The following is a 21,051-nucleotide window of genomic DNA, read 5'->3' on the forward strand; positions in this document are numbered from 1 at the left end:
TTCACATTCAATTTGGTTGGCAAAACTTGCTACTGTATTGAAACGATACCCCTAGAAACTTTTCTTCAAAAACATTTGGTAAGGAGAGAAGAATGTAGGAAAAAAAAAAGGACGATAAATTACAGTTTTATATTAAACATGGATGCTTTTGAAACGCTTTTTCAATCTGTTCCTGTTTTCTTTCCTCTAGGTGCGTGTTACAGTCTTTCCTGCAAAACCAGTAGCCCTTTATACAGGAGTGCCTTGGTGGATCATCGCAGTGGCTATTTTTGCTGGAGTACTGATGCTTGCACTCCTAGTATTCTTGTTATGGAAGGTAAGTTTTTACTTATTTGATTATTTCATGTTTCCTGGCATACAGGTGACAAGACATCTAACAAATTTAGCAAACAGTTAAGTATTTTCGGTTTGCATTTGGGACTCAAAACACAACAAAACAACCCAAAATGTACATTACCTGTATCAGTTTCTCAATTTTTGAACATTTGGCATGAAAATGGTCATATAAGAAAACTCATTTCTATCCTTGGTAGGAAATATTTCTGTTTCTACATCCTCAAAAGGAAATGTCTGAAACTTTGGCCAGACCTCAAAACAGCTGGCCAGAGAGACTGTAGATACTTCAGTACAGATGGATAATAACTGGGGCTGCTGCGGTTAGCTGTAAAACTTTGTGAACTTTCTACAGATGTTTGAGCAGGGCTTTTTTCTCATGGCATTTCTAATGCTATTAAACTCAAGAGCAGACGGGAAAAAAAATTACAACAACAAAAGATGCAAAAATAACACATTACCTGTGTGTTCAGTTTCTTTTGGATGGGCTCCTTATCTTAGAAACCCTGAAGGAGTAAATTCGTATTTAAAAGGAAAAGTTAAGAATTTGAAAAGAAAAAATGCAAGTATTTTTTAAAACACCTTTGGCATTTTTACAACTAACTGTGTCTCTAAGTAGAATAGGGTAGTTATTTTATTCTTATTACTTACTGGCTTCAGCAGTTACTATAAGTTGATGAGAAAGACACTCATTTAGAAAGAGTGGGTGAAGAGGAATATCTTGTCACTTTCCTTTGGGGCAGGTGGTGTGGTTGTACTTACTGTATGCTATAGATGACCTTTCATAGGGTACTTTTGGTTTCCTCCTTCTTAAAGAAATGGACAGTCTGTTGCAAATCTAATGAATAATCATTAACATTTTGGATGGGCTGTTAGGTTACAACTACTAGTCTTCTACTGCACATGAAAATGCTCTCATAAACACTGAACTTCTTTTGATGACAAAAAATCATCTTATGAAGGACAAACACTGTACGTCATAGGCAATTATAGGCTGGGGATGAGACACATGCTCCTGTTGAACAAGTCAAAACATTTACCCTGTGCATAAATTGGTTTTCGTATATAGAACTTTTCTGCTCTTCACAGACAGCTTTAGCTGCTACAGACATGCTGTGTAAGTAGCTTTTCTTAAAAAACAATGCATTAAAATTTTAAAATTAAGCCTCTAAAATGACATTCTTTACACCCCAGGTTATTTTGCTCTTGTACAGAGTAAGTTAGTCCCAGAAGTTCTCAAATCTAGTAACAATAGCTGACTTTTCTTGTGAAAACTTTCTAAAACGTGAGGCAACCAGCCTGTGAAGGGATTATGGAAAGGTTGTTCTAGTCGGTTCTAATAGGTTTAACTCTTCTTCTGGTCCACTGAAATTGACTAAATACCTTGCTTCCTTGTAGTGTGGTTTCTTCAAAAGAAGTAAGAAAGATCATTACGATGCCACATATCACAAGGCTGAGATCCATGCTCAGCCATCTGATAAAGAGAGGCTTACTTCTGATGCGTAGTATTGATCTACTTCTGTAATTGGTAATTGATGATATTTTTTAATTTTTAGCTGTGGTGGCACATGCTGTGGGTGTGGTGGCTAACGATGAAGCTTTTGCTGCATATTTTCTATTAACTTTTGAATTTCAGACTGTCAGTACTTGCTTACTCTGTTAATAGATTTTCAGCTTTTAGTGTACATAAACACAGGTCCTGACCTTGGTCTAAGAAGCTTTTAGTTCTCTAGAAAACATATGGATCTGTTGCAGTGGTTTTTAGCCTTTTTAACTGATGTTTTAACAAGTTGGTTTTTTTAAGCTTTAGAGATGGTAACAATGCAGAGTTAATATTTACAGCTAAGACCACCTAGAAAATAAACTTGCTTTATTAACCTTTTACTGCATGCTTAAAAATAAAGTTGCTAATAATGAAAGGAATTTTCTTAAATAGAAAGTAATTGCTGTGGAAACACCTATTTTCCTTCAGTTTGGAAAATACTTTTCTAGAAGAAACTTCTCTGCTGAAGCTACCAGGATGCATGACAACTTACGTTTTTCTTTACTCAACTTTTACTCAAGACAATACATGCACGTACCGGATATTAATTAGAGGTGCTTTGAGATGAGGGGTTGGGAAGGAATTCTTATCTAAAATCTGTCGAAACTGCATGTAATGAAATTTTCATTACGAGATGGACCAAATTTTCAGCTATGCTTTGTTGTTGTTTTTCCTCATAAAAGTTTTTTTATTGAAGTTTCATTTTTAAACTTTTTTTTTTTTTTTAAACAAGTCAAAAATGAAACCCGACCTCTTATTATTTTGCTAGTAGTATGTAATCACAGTTTGGCACAATGTCTCGTACTTTCAGTCTTGACTTCAGAAACCTATCAACATGTCAAATGTTTGCCAACCATCATCAGTGTACCATTGTGGCCAAAGCTTATTTTATTTTGAATATTCATTTCAGTCTTCAGCAGTTAAAAAAAATATTAGGTTTTATAGTGGTTTCGATTAACAAGAAAACTTTTGGGGCACAAACAAGGTTTACTGTATTTCATAGAGGGAGGTGTTCAGCAGAGAATATTACAAAATTTAAATTTACATCTGTTTTTCACTCTGGCAAATCAAGCAAGACTTGTGCTCTAGTACTGTACATGTATGGTTAGTTAAGGTAGTGTAGTAGTGATGGTGCTTTGAAAAGACAACCCCTAGTGTAAGCTTTCCTTGAACGCCCTGGGAATCTTTCTACAAGTTTAATGGTAAATCACATCAACATACAGGAAGGTAATGAGGTACATACCTGCCTTTGATTCAGGAGAAGTAAGCGTTCCTGAACTGTATGTACATCTTTGCTTAGCATGGAGTTTTCTCGATATATGACACAACAACTTTAGAGGAAGACTCATGTGGTGTGTTCTAAGTCTGTATTTTGTATTCAGTTTTCTTACCTTTATGAAGAATGTGTTGCCTCTGTAATTGTAGTACTTCCACAGCAACTTCAGTCACTTCAGTCTGAACTCTTCTTTTTCTCCTCCCCCCAGTGTGGGTTCTTCCAGCGTTCCAGGTACGATGACAGTGTCCCCCGCTATCATGCTGTAAGAATTCGAAAAGAAGAACGAGAGATCAAAGACGGGAAATGCAAAGATCTTGAAACAAAACAGTGGTTCACAAAATGGAATGAGAATGAAAGTTATTCTTAGGAAAAAGTGGTTTCCCTCCTCAGAGTTCAGATAGAGCATAATGCTTTCATTAATGGTAAACTCGTGGACTTACTAATGGTTCGCGGACCTACGAACACTATGGACATCTTCACTGTTTGTATGTAGATATTACTACTTATACTGCGGCTTCTGTTTGCACAGTTGAAATTGCTTTGTCAGTCCTTATTGGCACTATTTAATTTCCACTCTGCCTCTTTTTCCCCTCTTTCAAATCTAACTCAGGGTTTAGAAGACACTGTGTTGATTTGGGCTCTCTTTTGCAGAACATGCAAACCCACTCTGGCAGGCTTTTTCCTGTGCTCCTAATGTTCCTGGGAATGCCAGCAATGCATGATTGAGATCAGCATAAATCCTCCAGCCTTCCCTTGATGCGTGTTCCCTTACAAACACACTGGCCTTAACATACGTAGCTCAAGTATCGTCTGAAGACCTGCAAATCTATTTTAGTCATAAGCTTTGCTGCCACAGTAGCTAGGGCTTACAAAAAGCATCCTCTTCAGTTGTATGCACAATAGGTCATGTTGCTCAATTTTTAAAATCAGATTATGTGAATCTTGCTCGCAACAAATATACACAGGTTGTTTTTTTGTTAGTTTTTTTAAAAAGAGGCTTGAATATTAGATGTACTTTTTGTATATATATATACATTTTAGTCATTTTTGTATTTATTTTTGTTACCAGTTGTCTTTGACTAACTGTTAGGCCAAAGACTTACCTGAACCTTGAAACCACTGTGCTTATGAACTTCAGAAGATGAGACCTGAGGCTTTCATTGCATTTTAATAAATCACTGAAGGTGCCAATGCTTTCTAAAAATGTAAATATTTATTCCAGTGATGTATGTGAGATTTTTTTTTCATGATATTTGTAACTTGATCTAATAGGAACTACCAGGTTTTGTAATATGACTTTGTACATTACTTCAGGCTATTAAGCAGTTCAGACACCAAGCATAGGTAGGGTTTTTAAGATACAGTTTTATACTTCACTGGAAGTGAGAAGTTCTCTGGAAACAGCTTTCTAGCTTCGTTAAGGACTTCCTGTCTGGCAAAGGGTGTTGACTACTACAGCTGTTACAAAGCACTTGATGAGGCTGTATATGCCTAACTTAACTATGAGGATCTGAGCTGATCCACTTTGAGACTACTGAACTGTGTTGAATACCCCAGCTCTTAAGGCAACAGCCACAATGCTGTGCTCATCAGCAATCTAATCATTGATAAAACTATATAAAGAGTTTACCCTTTTTCTTTTGTCCTTATTCCAAAGCACTGGTACTCCTTAAGAATGAAGATTAGTTTGCAGTTGTTTATTCCATATAAACTGAAATTCTGCTCAAGAAGCATGCATGTTAGTTGTTAGCAGCTTAAACTATGCAAAAACCTCTTGGTACTTTTTCCTCTCAGAGGTGAAAACCTGAAATGAGGGCAGTTGTCAGATGGCTGATTTCTGCTACTAACTTTTAAGATACTTTTTTAGAAGCTATGCTCACCTACAATGCTATCCTTATAAAAAGGGCAGTAATTTAGTAGGCTCTTCTTCCTCCCACTGAGTAATCTCAGTACATGACCCTGATTTTATGAACCCTGACAAATGCATTTAGCTGCTACTCAGATTTTGAGCTTTCTTAAAAACAGCTTATTCACTGAAAGGCTCAGCAGCATAAGAAGCCAGGCTAACGAGGTGCTAAGATGCTTGACAACCAACTACCCCCAGCCTCTGATTTAAAAGCAGGTTGTGGCCCTCCCCTGTCAAGACCACGAATGTCTTTGCAGTGCTAAACTGAAAATTATTTTCAATAAGTCACATCACTGGTATACTTCTATTTCAAACGATTTTTTTTTTTAATACCAGCTAACAATGCTACATCATTCCATTATTAGATATTACCTGTGGATATTTGTATAGAAGTGTGAAATAAATTTTTAAAAATTAAACATTGTTCTGGTAATTGTGGTTTCTTATCATAATTACATGAGATAGTCACAGCTAGGCTCACCGGTACATCAGAAAGGCAAACTGAACGTTGCAAACATCAACATTCGTGCTGTAAATATTGCCATTCCCCCTAAGAGACCTGCCCCTTGCCACAGGGCAGATAACTCAGTCTCACACCTGCAGGCCAACTGCCACAATTCCTAGCACTCCAGCAGCTGGGCTTAGCAAAACTAGTCAAGGATCTGACCCGCCTCTGTACCTAGCAATGAAATCTGCTACTGACCGACAACTACGTGGCCACAGGATCCAGTTTCAATTCAAAAAAGACAGAAAAAACAAAACGACACAGGACAAGTCTCAAAAGAAACCCTGTGGCTTATCTCTAAATTTAAGACATCAGGTCTTCAAGCTGCTTTGCTGAAAGGAAATCATAGAATTCAAAAAGTTAGAAAATACTACTGAGATCATCTAGTGCAACCATCACCACCATGCCCACTACCCCACGTTCCCACATGCCACATCTACTCTTCTCGAACACCTCCAGGGATGGCGACTCCACTGCCTGTCTGGGCCACCTGTTTCAATACCTCACCACTCTTCCAAGAGAAGAAATTTTTCCTAATATTCCCCTGGCACAACTGAAGACAATGACAATCCCTCTCGACCTATTGCTGTTAGCTAGAAGAGGCCAACCACAAACTCCTCTGAGGTCACTGTAGAGAGTGACAAGTTTCCTGAGCCACCTCCTGGACAATCTCAGTTCCTTGGCTGCCCCTCTCAAGTCTTGTGCTCCAGACTCTAAATCAGCTTCATTTTGAAGCGGAGCCCTGAAGGTCAGAACATACTAGACAAAAACAAATAACCAACCAAACAAAAAAAGAAACAAACAACACCCCAAAACAATGTTTGTTGTTACAGAGCTAGCTCTGCAGCTAGAGCTAGAAATTGCTGCTCTTGGATCACGTCAAAGATACAATATTACTGCAGGCGGGCTGCTTCCACAACTAAATCCACAAACATTTGTCCACAACAAGAAACAACAGATTTGGAGGAACAGTTAAATGACCTGTACTGTATGTACACATACAACATGTGTTTTAACATAAATGGAAACATCATAGTTGAACCAGCATTCTATATATTCATGTTACACACACAGATACTAGCTACCGTGACTATATACGCTGGAGTACCACAGATGGTGGCATATGTATGGTAGCACAAGTGTACAGAATTTGTACTCATACACAGATAGTTGCATCTGTATATGCAATGCATCTATATGAATATATATACATATACAAGGCCTAACACTTGTGCACACTGTGTAGCCTGAGGTACATGACTGAAATCCTAGTGAACCACAGCACTTCACTTATGGTTAACCCACAGCACGGCAGACACAGCTTCCATCAGACTCTTTCAAAGGACGGGGCCGTGCTGGCACAACATGTTGCGGAGGGCAGCTGATAGGTGGGAGAAGAGCAGGTGCAGGGCACTCCAACAAACACCTCAGGCATCACAATGTAAGCTGAGGTGAAAGCCTTTGAAGATTCTGACCTGACACGCTGCAGTGCTGTCCCTGCACTAGTGTGTCTGAACTAAAAAAATTAAAAATCCAGAACGTTCAGAGCCAGAAAACTGCTGGCCCGCAAACACGGGGCACTTTGGGGAGCAGAGGGGGTCAGGAGCCTGGACCAGCAGCACAAGGCCAGAGATCCCCTGCAGAGACCCTGCCCGGTCCAAACCAAAGCAGTTGCTCAGGCCCAGGGCGGCTCTTAAACATCTCCAGAGACAAACTTCTGCAGCCTCTCTAAATGAGCAACCCACGATAGTGGCTGACCAACCTCACAGGAGAAGTCTTCCTACATTTAAGGGGGATTTCCTCCATACAGCGGCCCTGTTGCCAGTCAGTGCTTTTATGTGGCTTGGCCTCCATAGTGCCCAATTTAGCAGGAACTTGCATGCTCTCAGGATCGATCCCAATCCTGCTCTCCCCGGCCTGAGTACCCCTGCTCCAGCTGCTTCTCGCACGCATGTTACTCCCAACTGCTCACTCCTCACAGCCCTCATTGCCCTGTGCAGGGAGCCTCCAGTGCCCCACCTCCTCCTCTCAGCATGAAGCAGCTGCTTACTGCCAGCCTATTTCTAATGAGCACAAAGCACCGCACTGCGCATGTTGCATTACTACACCCCATGCACAGCCAGCTGTGATCCTCACAAGAAGAAAGCAGCAGTGCTTCACCTCTCCCCACAAAAACAAGGGTGCAACTGCAGTGCATGCTTTGTTTTTCCGATGGAGACACCCACCATCAATTCCAATTTCTGCTTTCTGACCCTGACTCACATGGACGTGGCAAAAATTCACAAACTCGAATTTAATTGCATACTGGATAAAGAGACACAAAGATATCCCTGTGCTCTCCTTGAACCATCGGTAATTTGATACAAATTCATACAGATGACACTCCACATTTTAGATCAACCTTACTGCTATTTTTTATACACTTTTAATTCTACTTGTGTAAAAAAGTAAGGGATGAAATCCACAATAAGTCAACAGAAACTCCATGAAACGTTCCTAGCATAGCAAAAGCAAGGAAGGTTACAGATAAAAATGTGAGAACAAAGACAAGCCTTCGTGCAGAGCAAGTGCACCAGCTGAAAAACCATGGGGGCATACCAGCTGTGAGCTTCCTGCAGCTTCCAGGTGAGCTCTGAGGAAGAGCACAGGACTGTGACTGTTGTCCTCTGAGCTGCTGCACTGGGACAATGGGAAGAGTCCCACAGACAGCCCTGAGCTCCATGAGGTCTCCTAGTGGGCTCTAAGGAAGAAGGCAGGACTGGGACTGGTGTGCACTGAGCTGTGCCAGGACAAGAGAAAAAGGCCAACTGATGGCCCCGAGTGCCCTGCGGTACTCCAGGTAGAGTCAGAGAAGCTCCAAATGCAGCTGTTCCTTTATAGAAGCAGAGGACCGTGATTTGCATGGGAAGAAGGGTTGACAATCAGCATGAAGGCTCACTCCAGTTGCTCCTTCAAGACTTTTTTACAAGTTTGGACCATAAACCATTTAGAAGGACAATACAAAATCATAATTGTAATAAAAAAGCTACACCAGTAAATGTGTCTTCATTTTTGGTACAGTAGTAGTGTGCACTGGGACTACTGTGACCCCTCTTGTTCTCCCCAGCACCGAATGACTTTGCCCTCTGGGGTGACAGCCCAGCCAGCAGCCCCGGGCACACAGCAGCCCAGGGAAGACTGTGGGCTTGGCCTTTGCTCAGCCCTGGGCACACAAGGCTAAGGGGAGCTGTAGGGCAGCAAAGGTGCCCCCTCCATGTCCCCAGTGGTCTATGCAACTGCAGGAACTGTGATGGCTGCCAAGACAGAATTCCTAGCCCACCTGTGGCAGGCAGCACTCCAGCTGCTGGATGGGCTCAGCGCTCTGTCAGTGCCCAGCACTGCTGTAGGAAATGTGCCCAGGCAGCAGCAATAGGCATGAGGAGCCACAGAAGGAGATGGCTCGGAGCAGTACAGAACCCAGCATTTGTTCAGCTGTGATTAGTGACCTCCAGCTCTGCAGTTTCCTGAGACCTCTCTTCATGGCCTCTCTGACCTGGACGGAGGTGATGGCTCCTCCTGACTGTGTGTCATGATACAGAATACATACAGACAGTTTTGAAATAGGACATCTAAGGACAAGGGGCTTAAAGCTCATTGTTTTGGTTTTTTTTTTCCTCCTCTTAACACAATCTTTCCATTATGATAACCTGACTACAAACAGCAGATGTATTTGAGTTGCAAAGCAAGAAACTCAGTGATGGATTTTAAATATAGGCCAGAGACCACAAGAACACAGAACAGTACAGCCTCCCAGGAGCTCTTTTCTCAGGCTTATAGTCTTAAAAATGTGGGATTTTCCAGTCCAGTGGGGTAGGGTTATGGCAGTGGGTATGGGTATGCAATTGTACTCATGCTCAAAACTGACACTACAGAATATTCTGAGCTGGAAGGAATCCTTAAGGATCACTGAGCCCAAATCCTGGCTCCACACAGGAACATCCAAGATTCAAACTCTAGGTCTGACAGCAGTGTTCAAATGCTCCTTGAATTCCAGCAGCTCAGGGCTGTGCCCACCGGCCTGGGCTACCTGTCCTGTGCTCACTGCACTGGGGTGAAGAACTTTCTCCTAACACCCACCTGACCCCTCTGACAGCTCCATGTCATTCCATCACATCTGCTCTGGGCTGAACAAACCCAGGGAATTCTCTGATATTTAACAAAACATGTTTCCATGGTTTGGTACACAATCAGCAATTTCAAGGTGACCAAGAAAAAGCTGACACCTGGACACCAGCACGCAGGTGGAAAAGATGAAACCAGCACAGAATCATTTTGAGCAGCTGCAACAAATTACAAACACCCAACTTACTGCATGTGGGTACTGCTTTAAACTGCTACTAGCTCACAGCTGAGACCATTATAAACCAGTCTTAAGAACAGTAATATGGAAGCCAAGAAGGATCCTCAAACTGCTCTAAGACTGAGAAGCGTATGATCTCTTGTAAGCAGCCTGCAAGCAGCACTGCAGCACAGTGTTATTAACCTGTGTTTGTACAGGGACAGAAAGGTTGTTGGCTTGCCCCATTAGCCACTGCTGCTGGTCAAAGTACAGCCAGGCACCCACATTTCAGGAAAAGACAGAAGTACAAGTCTGCCCACAAACAAATCAGTTTGATCCGGAACCAGCTCTGACCTTCCTGCTAATGTTACTGCTCAGAAAATTGCCTTTGGAGGTGGAGCAAATCAGCACGCGTTCCGCACTTCAATCAATGCAACGTCCAAAACGAAAAGAAACACCACCACCACATAATTAACGATGCCATCCTCAGCACTCTCGCAGGACCAGCGACGCGCTGAGCAGGGTAACATGGCAGAAACAGCACAGCGACTGCCGGGCCGGCACGGGGCTTCGGCCGCCCGTTCCCAGTACAGCCAAGAAGACTGGGAGAACAGGGGAGAACAGGCCGCGTCTGGCAGTTAATTTCATGAGAAAAAACCACAAGCATCCATACAAAAGACAAGCAGCGCGGGGCCAGACCCACCACAGCACCGCTCCGAGCGCCGTGCTGAACGGCAAGGTTCAACGCTCCCATCACAGAACACGCGTCAGAACGTCCGCGATCACTCCTAATACCTTTTTCATCGATGTTCCGAGGTTTTCACTTGAGTACAGTACGAGCCTACCAAACACATCTCGTTGCCTCACACGCGCCCGACTACACGGGCCTCGCCGCCGCGGCATCCCGGCTTCGTTTCTGCCCCATCGGAGCACAGCACCTCTAGAGCCCGCTTTCCTCACGCCGCTCCGCGACCTTCCCGGCCCCTCAGCCCGGCCGCCATTTCCCGCTTCTCCCCCCCTCGCTGCTTCCCCGGCCCCGCCTGCGGCTGCAGCCCCTCCGCCCTCCCGAGCGCCACCGCCGTACCTTGCCGGAGCCGGGCTTCTCCTAGAGCAAGCGTCGCCTCTCGCCAGGACAGAGGTCGGCGGCCGCCTCGGTAACGCCGGGCGGGGTCTCCTCTCCTCGGAGCCGCCCTCTCCTCCGCCCGCCGCCGCTGCGTGGGGCCGGGCCGGGAGGACGCGCGCCGCCTCGGGCACCTCCCCCGGCCGCGCGGCGGAGGAGGCCGCGGTGCGGGTAGGGGCCGGGGGCGCGGCGGGAAATGGCGGTCGGGCCGGGCTGAGCCGAACGGGCCACGCGGGAGGAGCCATGAGGCTGCTGCGCGCCCTGCTGCGCTGCGCCTCCCCGGGCAGCATCCCGCAGCAGGTGGACTTCTACTCGCGCTTCTCCCCCTCGCCGCTCTCCATGAAGCAGTTCCTGGACTTCGGTGAGTCCCGCCGCAGGTGTCCCTGAGGGGCCGAGGCTCGAGACGGTCTCGCGCGGCCGACCGCCGCCCCTCGCGCGCGTGGAGGAGCCGCGGGCCTCGCGCCTGTGGCCCCGGAGCGGACGGTGCTCGGCACGGGATGGCGGGCCCGGCCAGCTCCTGCGCCGCGTGCCGCTGCTTAACGCCGGCCTCGTGGCAGAACCGGCTTCGGTTTCTGTTTCCTTCCACCAGAACGGAGCCCAGATGGCTCCTTACCCAGAGGCAAAAGTGAGGCAAGGTTGAAACTCAGCTGGAAACTCGAGATCCGGCTGTCGCAGAGGTGGTTTGGTGTTCCGCCAAGCAGCAGCGCTGGGGAGAAGCCGGGGACAGCTGGTACCGATGACAGCTGGTACTTGCTAACGCGGCGACCGAAAAGGCACGCCGGTGAAGCCTGCTGAAAGCCGGCGGCACGCGGGCTTTGGAAACGTGCAACGCTGGCGGAGCGCGCGGCTGGAACCATTGCGGCTGCTCTGCAGTCACGTGCCTGTCTGTCCCCAGCATAAACACCAAGGGCTGCGTGCTGGGGAATGTGTGCGAGAGGGAGCGGAAAGCAAACGCCAAGAGCCAGGCTGGGAATCTGGCCTTGAAAATGAATACGTTGGCAGCAGGATGCTCAGTGTGATTGATGCTCCATGCTAAAACTACAAATATCGTTCCCAGGGTTGAGGAGTGCTTGCAATGAAAAGGGATGTATTGTAGGCGCTGCTCTGCTTCCAAGGCTGTGCAGAGGAAGGTCTGCAAGTGATACTGGAAGGCCTTCATCAGTCCTGAGCGAAGGCCTTCATCAGTCCTGAGCGTTGAGCCATACTGCAGTAGGTTCTGTTTCTGTAAGCAGAACAGCGTCATAAGCTGTATGTTAACCTATAACTAGTAAACAGCTGTACTGATCTTTATCTTTCTGTAAGTAAAACATAACTGAGAACCCCAGACTTCCTACATAGACGGATTTAAACAGATTCTTTTAAGTATCCTCTTACTTCATCTGTCCATTCATTGTTCGTACGTTACAATAAAATGTATCCCATGTTTACAATTCCAGATTTTTACAGGAATCTCACTGTAGTCTTTGCTGCTATTCTATTAAGCAAAGAACCTTGCAATTTGAAGTGATTTTTGACCTCTGTTGTTTTACTACTAGAATACCAACACGATCATTTTTGCCTTAACATCATTATTTATTTTCAAGGTGTGGTATTTACCATGTCAAAAGGGAGGCCACTTTCTTGCTATTTCTACCTTGACATAAGGTAATCTTGAAAACTGTTGTTTTCAAAATCTGCTTTTCTCGTTTTAGTTCCAGTCAGTCTAGTAAATGAAGTATTCTGTAAGCAAATTTTGGTCTTAATCTTACATGTCAGTTGTATCTTGGGTTTGGTGCACAGTGTTTTCTGTAGGAGCCTTATCAGTTCTTTGCATAGATTGTAACTGCATGGGGAAACAAAGCATTTGCCCATTCACTGAAATCTTGTTTACCTTAAGGTGTCTTCTAATTTTGACCCAGGACTGTGATGTGACCTCTAGAGGCAAAGCTACTTTGCAGAATATCATTTGCCAAGTGCGTGGGGGAAATTCAAGATTTTGGTTTCATTCTTACACCTTCAATTTGACTAGTTCATGGAATTTTTACCTGAGAATAGGGAAAGGCCAGTAACAGTCATGTCAGAAATGCAACCTGACTAGGGAAAAGAATGAGGCTTCTGGGCCGAGCTTGTATGTAAACAGTGTGTAGTGCTGGTAAGCGCAATCTTCTTCCCCAACTCTTCCCCTTGTCATATTGAAGGACTGAACTGAGCAAAAACACCAAAGAGATAATTCTTAGGAGTTCCTCGTTGTGAAACACCAAAACTGAGGTAGGTACTTCACAGCAGTACATAGCCTAGTTAAGCTTAGATAACATTGATGTGGCATTGCTGAAATGTTAGCATTTCTTATCCTCTTTGCCTCCCCCCTCCTTTCTGGCCTAGTAAAACAAGCATTGTGGAAGTGAATTTATGCCTTGACTTAATAACTGCATATAATTGATATATACACAGGCTCCTGCAAATAGCTTCCCATGCTGGTTTGATTTGCTTTTCATGAATGACGTATCATTTCATCAGTGGTAGTTAGTCAGTGTTTGCTACACATGAAACAAGCAATTTAATTAGATAGAAGTCTTATTTAAAGTTGAATTATATGGGCCAGCAGTAGTTGTAGTAGTTACTCTTGCAGTAGTTACTCTTAAATATTCAAGATTGTCCTTATCTTTACAGGTAGATTTCATTATGAGTTAACAGTTTTAAATATAAGTGTGCTGCTGCCTTGAAAGAAACATTGGCATACCTCACTGTCTGAGTCAACTTTAAAACCTAACCAGAGGCCTCTTAGGCAAGAACATAAGGGTTTGCGTAGCACTTTACCATAAATGCTGACTTTATTCCAGTGCTGTCAAACGTGTTTTTTTGGTCCCAGGATCTGAAAATGCCTGTGAAAAGACTTCATTTATGTTTCTGCGACAAGAGCTGCCTGTAAGATTAGCAAACATAATGAAGGAAATAAGCCTGCTTCCAGACAATCTTCTCAGAACACCTTCAGTTCAGCTTGTACAGAGTTGGTAAGAGGTGTTACTTAATTCCTTCAAGGGTGACTTTCTTCATATACACAGCTGGAGAAGCAACTCATTAAATTCTACAAAAAGAAGTACTCAATATGCTCACAACATGAACATTGTATAGAATGAGTAAATATCCCAATGGGACAGAAACTAAATTTGAAGACTTGGGAAAAACAAAACAAAACAAAACAAAACCTGCAGGAGCAATTAGATAACTGACAAGGGAATTAAAAATCATTAACTATTCATACAGTCGTGTATGAGAATTCAGTAATAACAAAAATCCACCATAGCAGTGTTTAATAGAGAGCTTACCTAAAATGAAGAAGCTAGCTGAAGAAACCAACAGTATCTAAATACACAAAATGTTTGCAAAAGAGAATAGAAACTTGTCTAAAAGACAGGTTATTGCAGACTGAGAGTGAGGGCGGAGAAAATAAACAATAGAAAGCTGCCAAAGCCAGAGCACAGCAGGATCAATACAAGGCTATTAAAATTAAAAAGCTGTCCTTCGAAAAGTAAAGTTTGCTTTTAAGTAAGGAGTTTAAGCATTAATTTTTGCAAGATGGAAGCAAAACAAAGGGATTGCTTGGCAACTGCTAATAGCACATGGCATTGTGGAAAAGGCTTTTAACATTAGGAGAACAGTCTGCCATTGAATGAGTAGCGTTGATTTGGTGACTGAATATAACAAGAGATATCAGTGTAGATGAAGGCTCTGAATGAAACATGAAAGCTTAAATTCTTGTGGTGCTAAATTATGTTGACAGAATGGAGAATTAATTCCACTTGGACAAATGCAAAGCAGAGAGCAATTTCCTCCACTTCTATGATTACTCACAATCAAAAATTTTGGTGCAACTGTGGATATTTTTCTGAATGTCAGCTGATGGGCAAGAAGGCAAATAGTGTTAGGAACTGAGTAACCAATGTGGTAGAGGAGAATGTAACCACCCCTGTGTTAGTCCATTATTCCTCTGAATCACATGCAGTTTTCGTCACTCCGTCCTGAACAGAAAAGTCCAGGAGGGATAATCAAAGGGCTGGAACAGTGTCTATGCATGGGGAAATTCTTTGGCTTGGAGATGGCAGAAATATTTAAATCATGAACAAGTTGGGTAAATTTTCTAGAAACAGGAACCAACTAGGGCTGCAAATAAGTAATCAGCCATTGGGTTTAAAATGGAAGGAAGATTGTTTATGCATTTTAATTAAATTGTGGAACTAATTGCTCTGGAAATTTTGGAAGAAAACATCATGAATGCATTCAGAAATATCTAACAAAATTCACAGGTGATAGATCTGTCGGATATATCAAATAAAATCACTTAGATGCAGCCAGTCTTAGAATATTGCTAACCAAAGGGAACTAAGGAGGTATATTAGCACTGGTCTGTGTCATGTTTCTTTCCTTCAAAGGTATGTCCAAAGTCTTCAGGAGATCCTTGATTTTAAAGACAAAAGTTCGGAAGATTCAGGGGCTATTCACAGGTAAGGATCTGTCATATATATCAATACTGATGTTATATATAAAGACTGGCAGGAAAAAAAGTGGCTTAAAAAATTTCAGCTATCTTTAGTCTCTAGGTAAGAATCACAGTAACATTATCCCTTACCCCCTGGAAGAATGGAACACTGGAACATGGAACAAAGCACTTTTACGCCATATCATTCTGCTCTTGTTTTTTTTTTTTTTTTACTGAAGAAGTTATGAATACATTAAATTTAACCAAATTTTTACCAGTTCTTTGCAACGTTGTCAGTGCTGTATGGAACTTTTCATCCGTGGATTGGATTTGATGATTATTGGCTGACCATAGCTACCATTTGACAGGCATGGGATAATTTGCATGAACATGGTTGGCACAATTTTCTCTTCTTTTGGCATTAATCAATAAAATAATGGTAAGTAAACAGTAAGTGTATGAATCATCACCACTGGTGGCACCATTATTGACTGTGTGCAAGTTGCATGGAGTTATTTATATGCTACAAAGACTGGGCTGCCTTCTCACTGCAGTAGGCAGACCCATGGTACTTCTGTACACAGCCGTCTTCATTTTCACGGGCAGATACTCAGTTTGCCAGAGGATTAAATTCACTTGGAAGTGAACACCTAACAATGTATTTATTTTAGTTTTACAGATACCGTGATAAAAATACGCAATCGACACAATGATGTAATTCCTACTATGGCTCAAGGAGTAATAGAATACAAGGAGAGCTTTGGCATTGATCCAGTGACCTCACAAAACGTGCAGTATTTTTTAGACCGCTTCTACATGAGTCGCATTTCAATTAGAATGCTGCTTAATCAACACTGTAAGTGCTGCTGTTGAAGGGAGGGGGACGCAGTACCTGTAATACGTCAGTATTTTCCTTTTATTTTTAAGTGCTTAATACTTTTTAAACACTTCTTAAAAGTATTTATTAATGAGTCTTTTAAATACAGTGAAGATTAGAATTACAGATTGTCTTTAAATTTGCAAAAATGAAGATGTAAACTACAATCGCAGAAATTATGTTGGATATTAAAAAATACTGTCTTTTTTTGGCAGCTTTACTGTTTGGTGGAAAAATTAATCCAGCTCATCCAAAACACATTGGAAGCATTGATCCTAGCTGCAATGTTGTTGGAGTTATTAGAGGTAAATCCAGAGAAGAGTAAGACTTCTGAAAACTTGCATGAACAGAGTCTGAGAGCCAATACACATCTCGGAACAAAAATTTAAATTAAAGCTTTTTTTTTTTTCAGTTTTCCCCCAGAAAACATTTTTGTGAGAAGATACAAAATCTCACTGGCAGTGCACAGTGTTTTCAATTATGCTTTTCTTCTTTGCAAACTGTAACGGGGAAAAGAAAAACCGGAGGGGGAAATGTAACTTTCTGTGTATTTCTTACAGACGGCTATGAAAGTGCCAAGAGTCTTTGTGATTTATATTACATGAGCTCTCCGGAACTTGTCCTTGAAGAGTTGAATAGTAAGTGAATGTGGGGTGAGACGCTTGCCTGAATGTAGTGATAGCTTCTTCTGCATTAGCTGGTAAAATGTTGTCTTTTCACTTTCTGTGTAGTTAATATGTAGAAATCTAATATACATTTGGATATTATGTCCTCTACTGCATACTTAAAAAAAAAAACCTGGCAGAAGGCTTCTCCTTTTCCATAGCACACACTTATACTTGCAGTCAGATACAGTCAAGTCTCATTAAAAAAGTACTTGAATCCCCTGTGGTGACTTGAAAACATTTGCAACTGTATACCTGTGACCTCAGAGGTCTGCTGCCCTTCCCATAGTCCTGCTGAATGCTAAAGACCCTTTCTAACACTGCTTCCTGGAGTGCCTCTCAAGTTAGTACAAGTTCAGACAGACCTACAAAAACAATCTAAATTGCTTCTACAAGTAAATGAAAAAGCCAATGCACTCTGGGCAGTTCCATCTAGTGAAAGGTGTCCCTGCACATGGCAGTGGGGTTGAAACTAGATGACCTTCAAGGTCCCTTCCAACCCAAGCCATTCTATTAAATTTTCTTTTTCTTGCAAATTGTCTTAACAGTACAAGTATACATGCTGGATTACTACATACAGGTTGCCCAGTTTTCCATTTAAATATTTAGACTTTTTTTTCTGCAGTTAAATCACCAGGACAGCCCATGCAAGTGGTGTATGTACCTTCCCACCTCTATCACATGGTTTTCGAACTTTTCAAGGTCTGTTGAATTACATTACACAATTCTTTTACAGAATTTGTTTGTTTAGTAAGATTGTATTTGTTTGATTTTTCTGAACCAATTCTAGATAGCAGTGTGTTTTTGCAAATGCAAGCTTTCAACATTTTAATGGCGGGAAAATACCTAAAAGCTGTACTGTTTAGGCAAATAATAACTGCATAGGAAGTGACTATCTGTCTCCTTTGCCTAACAACTGAAAACCTCTGACATCTTGAGTAGACCAAAAAAAAAAAAGTCTTAAAGTGTATAAAGTTAATAAAGCAAGTAAGAACAATATTCCTAACTTTGGGGACACTTCTAACCTTTATAGCAGGCCCTATATTACTTTCTTCTAGGAGTTACTTCTATCCTAGACTTTTCTTGGATCTTTGTGTCCTGTTGCATATAGACCGCATTATAAAGATTTCTGCAAATAAAATTTAACATTAAAATATTTAAATGTTTATTCTAAATTGTTTTAATAACTCTAGCCTGTGTAATTCTAATAAATTATATAAACCTTGATACTGAATAAACCAGAAGAATTCAAAAAACTGTTTTAAAACTATATTTTCTGTCCCAATTCTGAAATATGTGATAAAATTAACTTACTTTCCTAAATTGATGTTTGCTTTAAAATAATAAACTAAGAGATAAGAATAGGCCTTAAGTTCTCGTACTTGAAAATTGCAGAATGCAATGAGAGCCACCATGGAACATAATGCTGATCGATGCATTTATCCTCCAATTCATGTACATGTCACCTTGGGAAATGAGGATTTAACTGTTAAGGTACTTACTTTTTAATATTATTTCAAAGGTTATTTTGATTATTGTTTTGCTCATGCCTAGCTTGTACATGACCATGACTGAAAACAAAGCAGCATCTTTCTGCAGCTGTCATGGCAGCATTTTGTAAGCCAAAATGCTCTACTGAAGGTGTGAAACAACTCAGAAAAGGGAAATGAGCACTGTTTATTCCATGACAATTAAATCTGCCTGAAGTACAGTTTTGCAGACTAATATATTTTTCATATGTACAACATTGATTTGGATTTCAAAGATCAGTAGCAAGCATTGGCATAGGTCTAACTAACATCTAGTAAAACAACTCTTTGGACTTGCTCCTTCAGCAGTGAGTTGTAATATATTGTCTTTCACTGGAAGTAGTTCCAAATAATGAAGGTGAAAATGCACAGAACCTGTCACTTGTTGAAATTAGTAGACATAAATATTGATTTCAGACAAAACAGTTATGAACAAGATAAAAGCAATGCAAAATATAAGTAGAACTTTCAAGAGATTCTGGATATTTTTAATGATGGTGTTTTATTCAGTTGGTTTATATAAGGAGTGATAGGGAAGAATTCATCTGTTCGTTGCTCTAGCTGAGAGATGGGAATTTAAGAAGACCATCATTTTCTAGGGACAACTTTGTATTATATTTTACCTGAATTTTCTCTGGATCATTGTTTGAGAGATACTGTCTTCTATAAAACTGCATTGAAGAACGTAATGCTATGTGTTTCTTCTTGTTCCAGATGAGTGATCGTGGTGGAGGTGTTCCTATGAGGAAAATTGACAGACTATTCAACTATATGTATTCAACAGCACCACGTCCACGTGTTGAGACATCTCGAGCTACACCTTTGGTATGCAAATCTTTTATACCTTGTCATTTTGAATGTGAGTAATATTCACAAAAGAAACCATTCAGCCAAAGCCATGAAGTACTGGTTTTATACAACGTGTATGACCATTTGGATGTTACAGCTTAATTCAAATATTTTTTTCAAATTGTATGAAATCCTAAATCACTGACAACTATTTAAATGTAAAGATTCTGTTTTTCTATATCAAACATAGAGATGAACTACATCAAGCAGAACAATTAACTATACTGCATACAAATGCAGGACTCTGAATTCTTCTTGTGACCACTGGAAGACAGGGGGGAAAAAAACACTATAGCATCAGTTTTGAATCAAATCCATAGTTTCAGCTGTGCTATGTGTTCAGTTGTACCATTCCCCAGTAAGAGTGACAGTACACAGATATGATGGGGTAGATGAAGAATCTACTTCAGCCTCATGGTCTCATGTGAACTTAACAGATGCATGAGAAATACAGTAAGAAGCTCTGAACAGCTTTCCTGAATTTGCTGTCTCTGATATTAGCACTGAAAATGTAGCATTTGTTGTTAGGGAGTTTTAACAGTTTTCTGCCCTTAGACGACTGTGCAGCTCACTAGGTAACAGGTCTTTACATAAAACCAGGGTAGTATCCTTTGAGAAATTCTTTCTCAAATACAGTAGATTAAATACTTATATGCTTCAAAATTCAGGCTGCATCCTACGCTACAGACAGGGCTTGACAGAATTGTAGCACAAGCTATAAATTCCCATTAGTTTCTTCTTGAACCTTTTTCTGTAGACTGATGATGAAACGTAACTGACTTAAACACTGTAAGATCAGCAGTGCTGTAAGGCACTCAATACAGTTTATTGTTGAAAAAAAGCTACTAAAATACAAGAACTGTTATCTAGCAGCTCTGTCTAAGGAATAAAACAGTTTTCTCCTCATACTCACAGGTTAACAGTGTTTTTTTCCTCTTTCTGGGGTGAATTCCTTACTGTTAAACATTACTCTTAGACCCTCTGTTTACCTTTTAAATTAAAAGCCACCAAAACCAACCACTGACTGATGCTGTTAATAAAAATATACTTTTTCTCCTGAATCAGGCTGGATTTGGTTATGGCTTGCCCATATCACGCCTGTATGCACAATACTTCCAAGGAGACCTGAAACTGTATTCTTTAGAAGGTTATGGCACAGATGCAGTTATTTACATAAAGGTATGATATAGAATTTCACTTTACTGTTTTAATTTTATCGTCAATTCTATTAGTGAATCTTTGTTCTGTTATTTTTTCATTTAAAAAAAAAATTTATTATGGTCTTATCTGTTTACAGGCCTTATCAACAGAATCAGTGGAAAGACTCCCTGTATATAATAAATCAGCCTGGAAGCATTATAAAGCAAACCATGAAGCAGATGACTGGTGTGTGCCAAGCAGTGAGCCAAAGGACATGACTACTTTTCGCAGTACATAGCTTTTTGCTCAACAGTTCCTAAGGTGTATGTATGCCACGTGAAGGGAATTTAAAAGACCCTGGTTTATATCAAGATGCTGAGCCACATTTGATCTGTGAAAATCATTCTAAAGGGAATAACAAACCTTAAATCTATTCCTTTCTTTCCTGGAATTGAAGAAAACAGTAGCAAGCTGTTCATACTTTTTACAAAGGTTGTGCTTAATTTGTTCCACCTTCTATTAATGACTACTTTC

The 21,051-nt window shown here is 41.3% G+C and overlaps 2 protein-coding genes across 4 annotated transcripts in view; both read left to right on the plus strand.

The window, feature by feature from the left end:
- Positions 1 to 3,519, plus strand: part of ITGA6 (integrin subunit alpha 6) — a gene marked incomplete at both ends in the record, with an annotated part of 38,129 nt that extends 34,610 nt beyond the window's left edge. For 2 of the 3 annotated variants that reach the window (XM_079539393.1, XM_079539392.1), the window contains 2 exons: positions 191 to 316; positions 3,361 to 3,519. In XM_079539393.1, coding sequence (XP_079395519.1) covers positions 191 to 316; positions 3,361 to 3,519 — 285 coding nt within the window. Of the gene's footprint in view, positions 1 to 190; positions 317 to 1,731; positions 1,840 to 3,360 lie in introns of those variants that run through there. The other variant, XM_079539391.1, reaches the window with a different exon arrangement.
- Positions 3,520 to 11,244: 7,725 nt separating this feature from the next.
- Positions 11,245 to 20,815, plus strand: PDK1 (pyruvate dehydrogenase kinase 1; the record flags this gene model as incomplete). Its single annotated transcript, XM_079539390.1, has 11 exons — positions 11,245 to 11,362; positions 13,850 to 13,991; positions 15,411 to 15,482; positions 16,129 to 16,313; positions 16,550 to 16,639; positions 16,895 to 16,972; positions 17,625 to 17,701; positions 18,395 to 18,493; positions 19,243 to 19,353; positions 20,443 to 20,556; positions 20,675 to 20,815. 11 exons carry the CDS (start codon positions 11,245 to 11,247, stop codon positions 20,813 to 20,815), a joined length of 1,227 nt encoding a protein of 408 aa, XP_079395516.1.
- Positions 20,816 to 21,051: the final 236 nt, after the last annotated feature.

This window comes from Tetrao urogallus (genome assembly GCF_951394365.1).
Source record: "Tetrao urogallus genome assembly, chromosome: 8".
NCBI lineage: Eukaryota > Metazoa > Chordata > Aves > Galliformes > Phasianidae > Tetrao > Tetrao urogallus.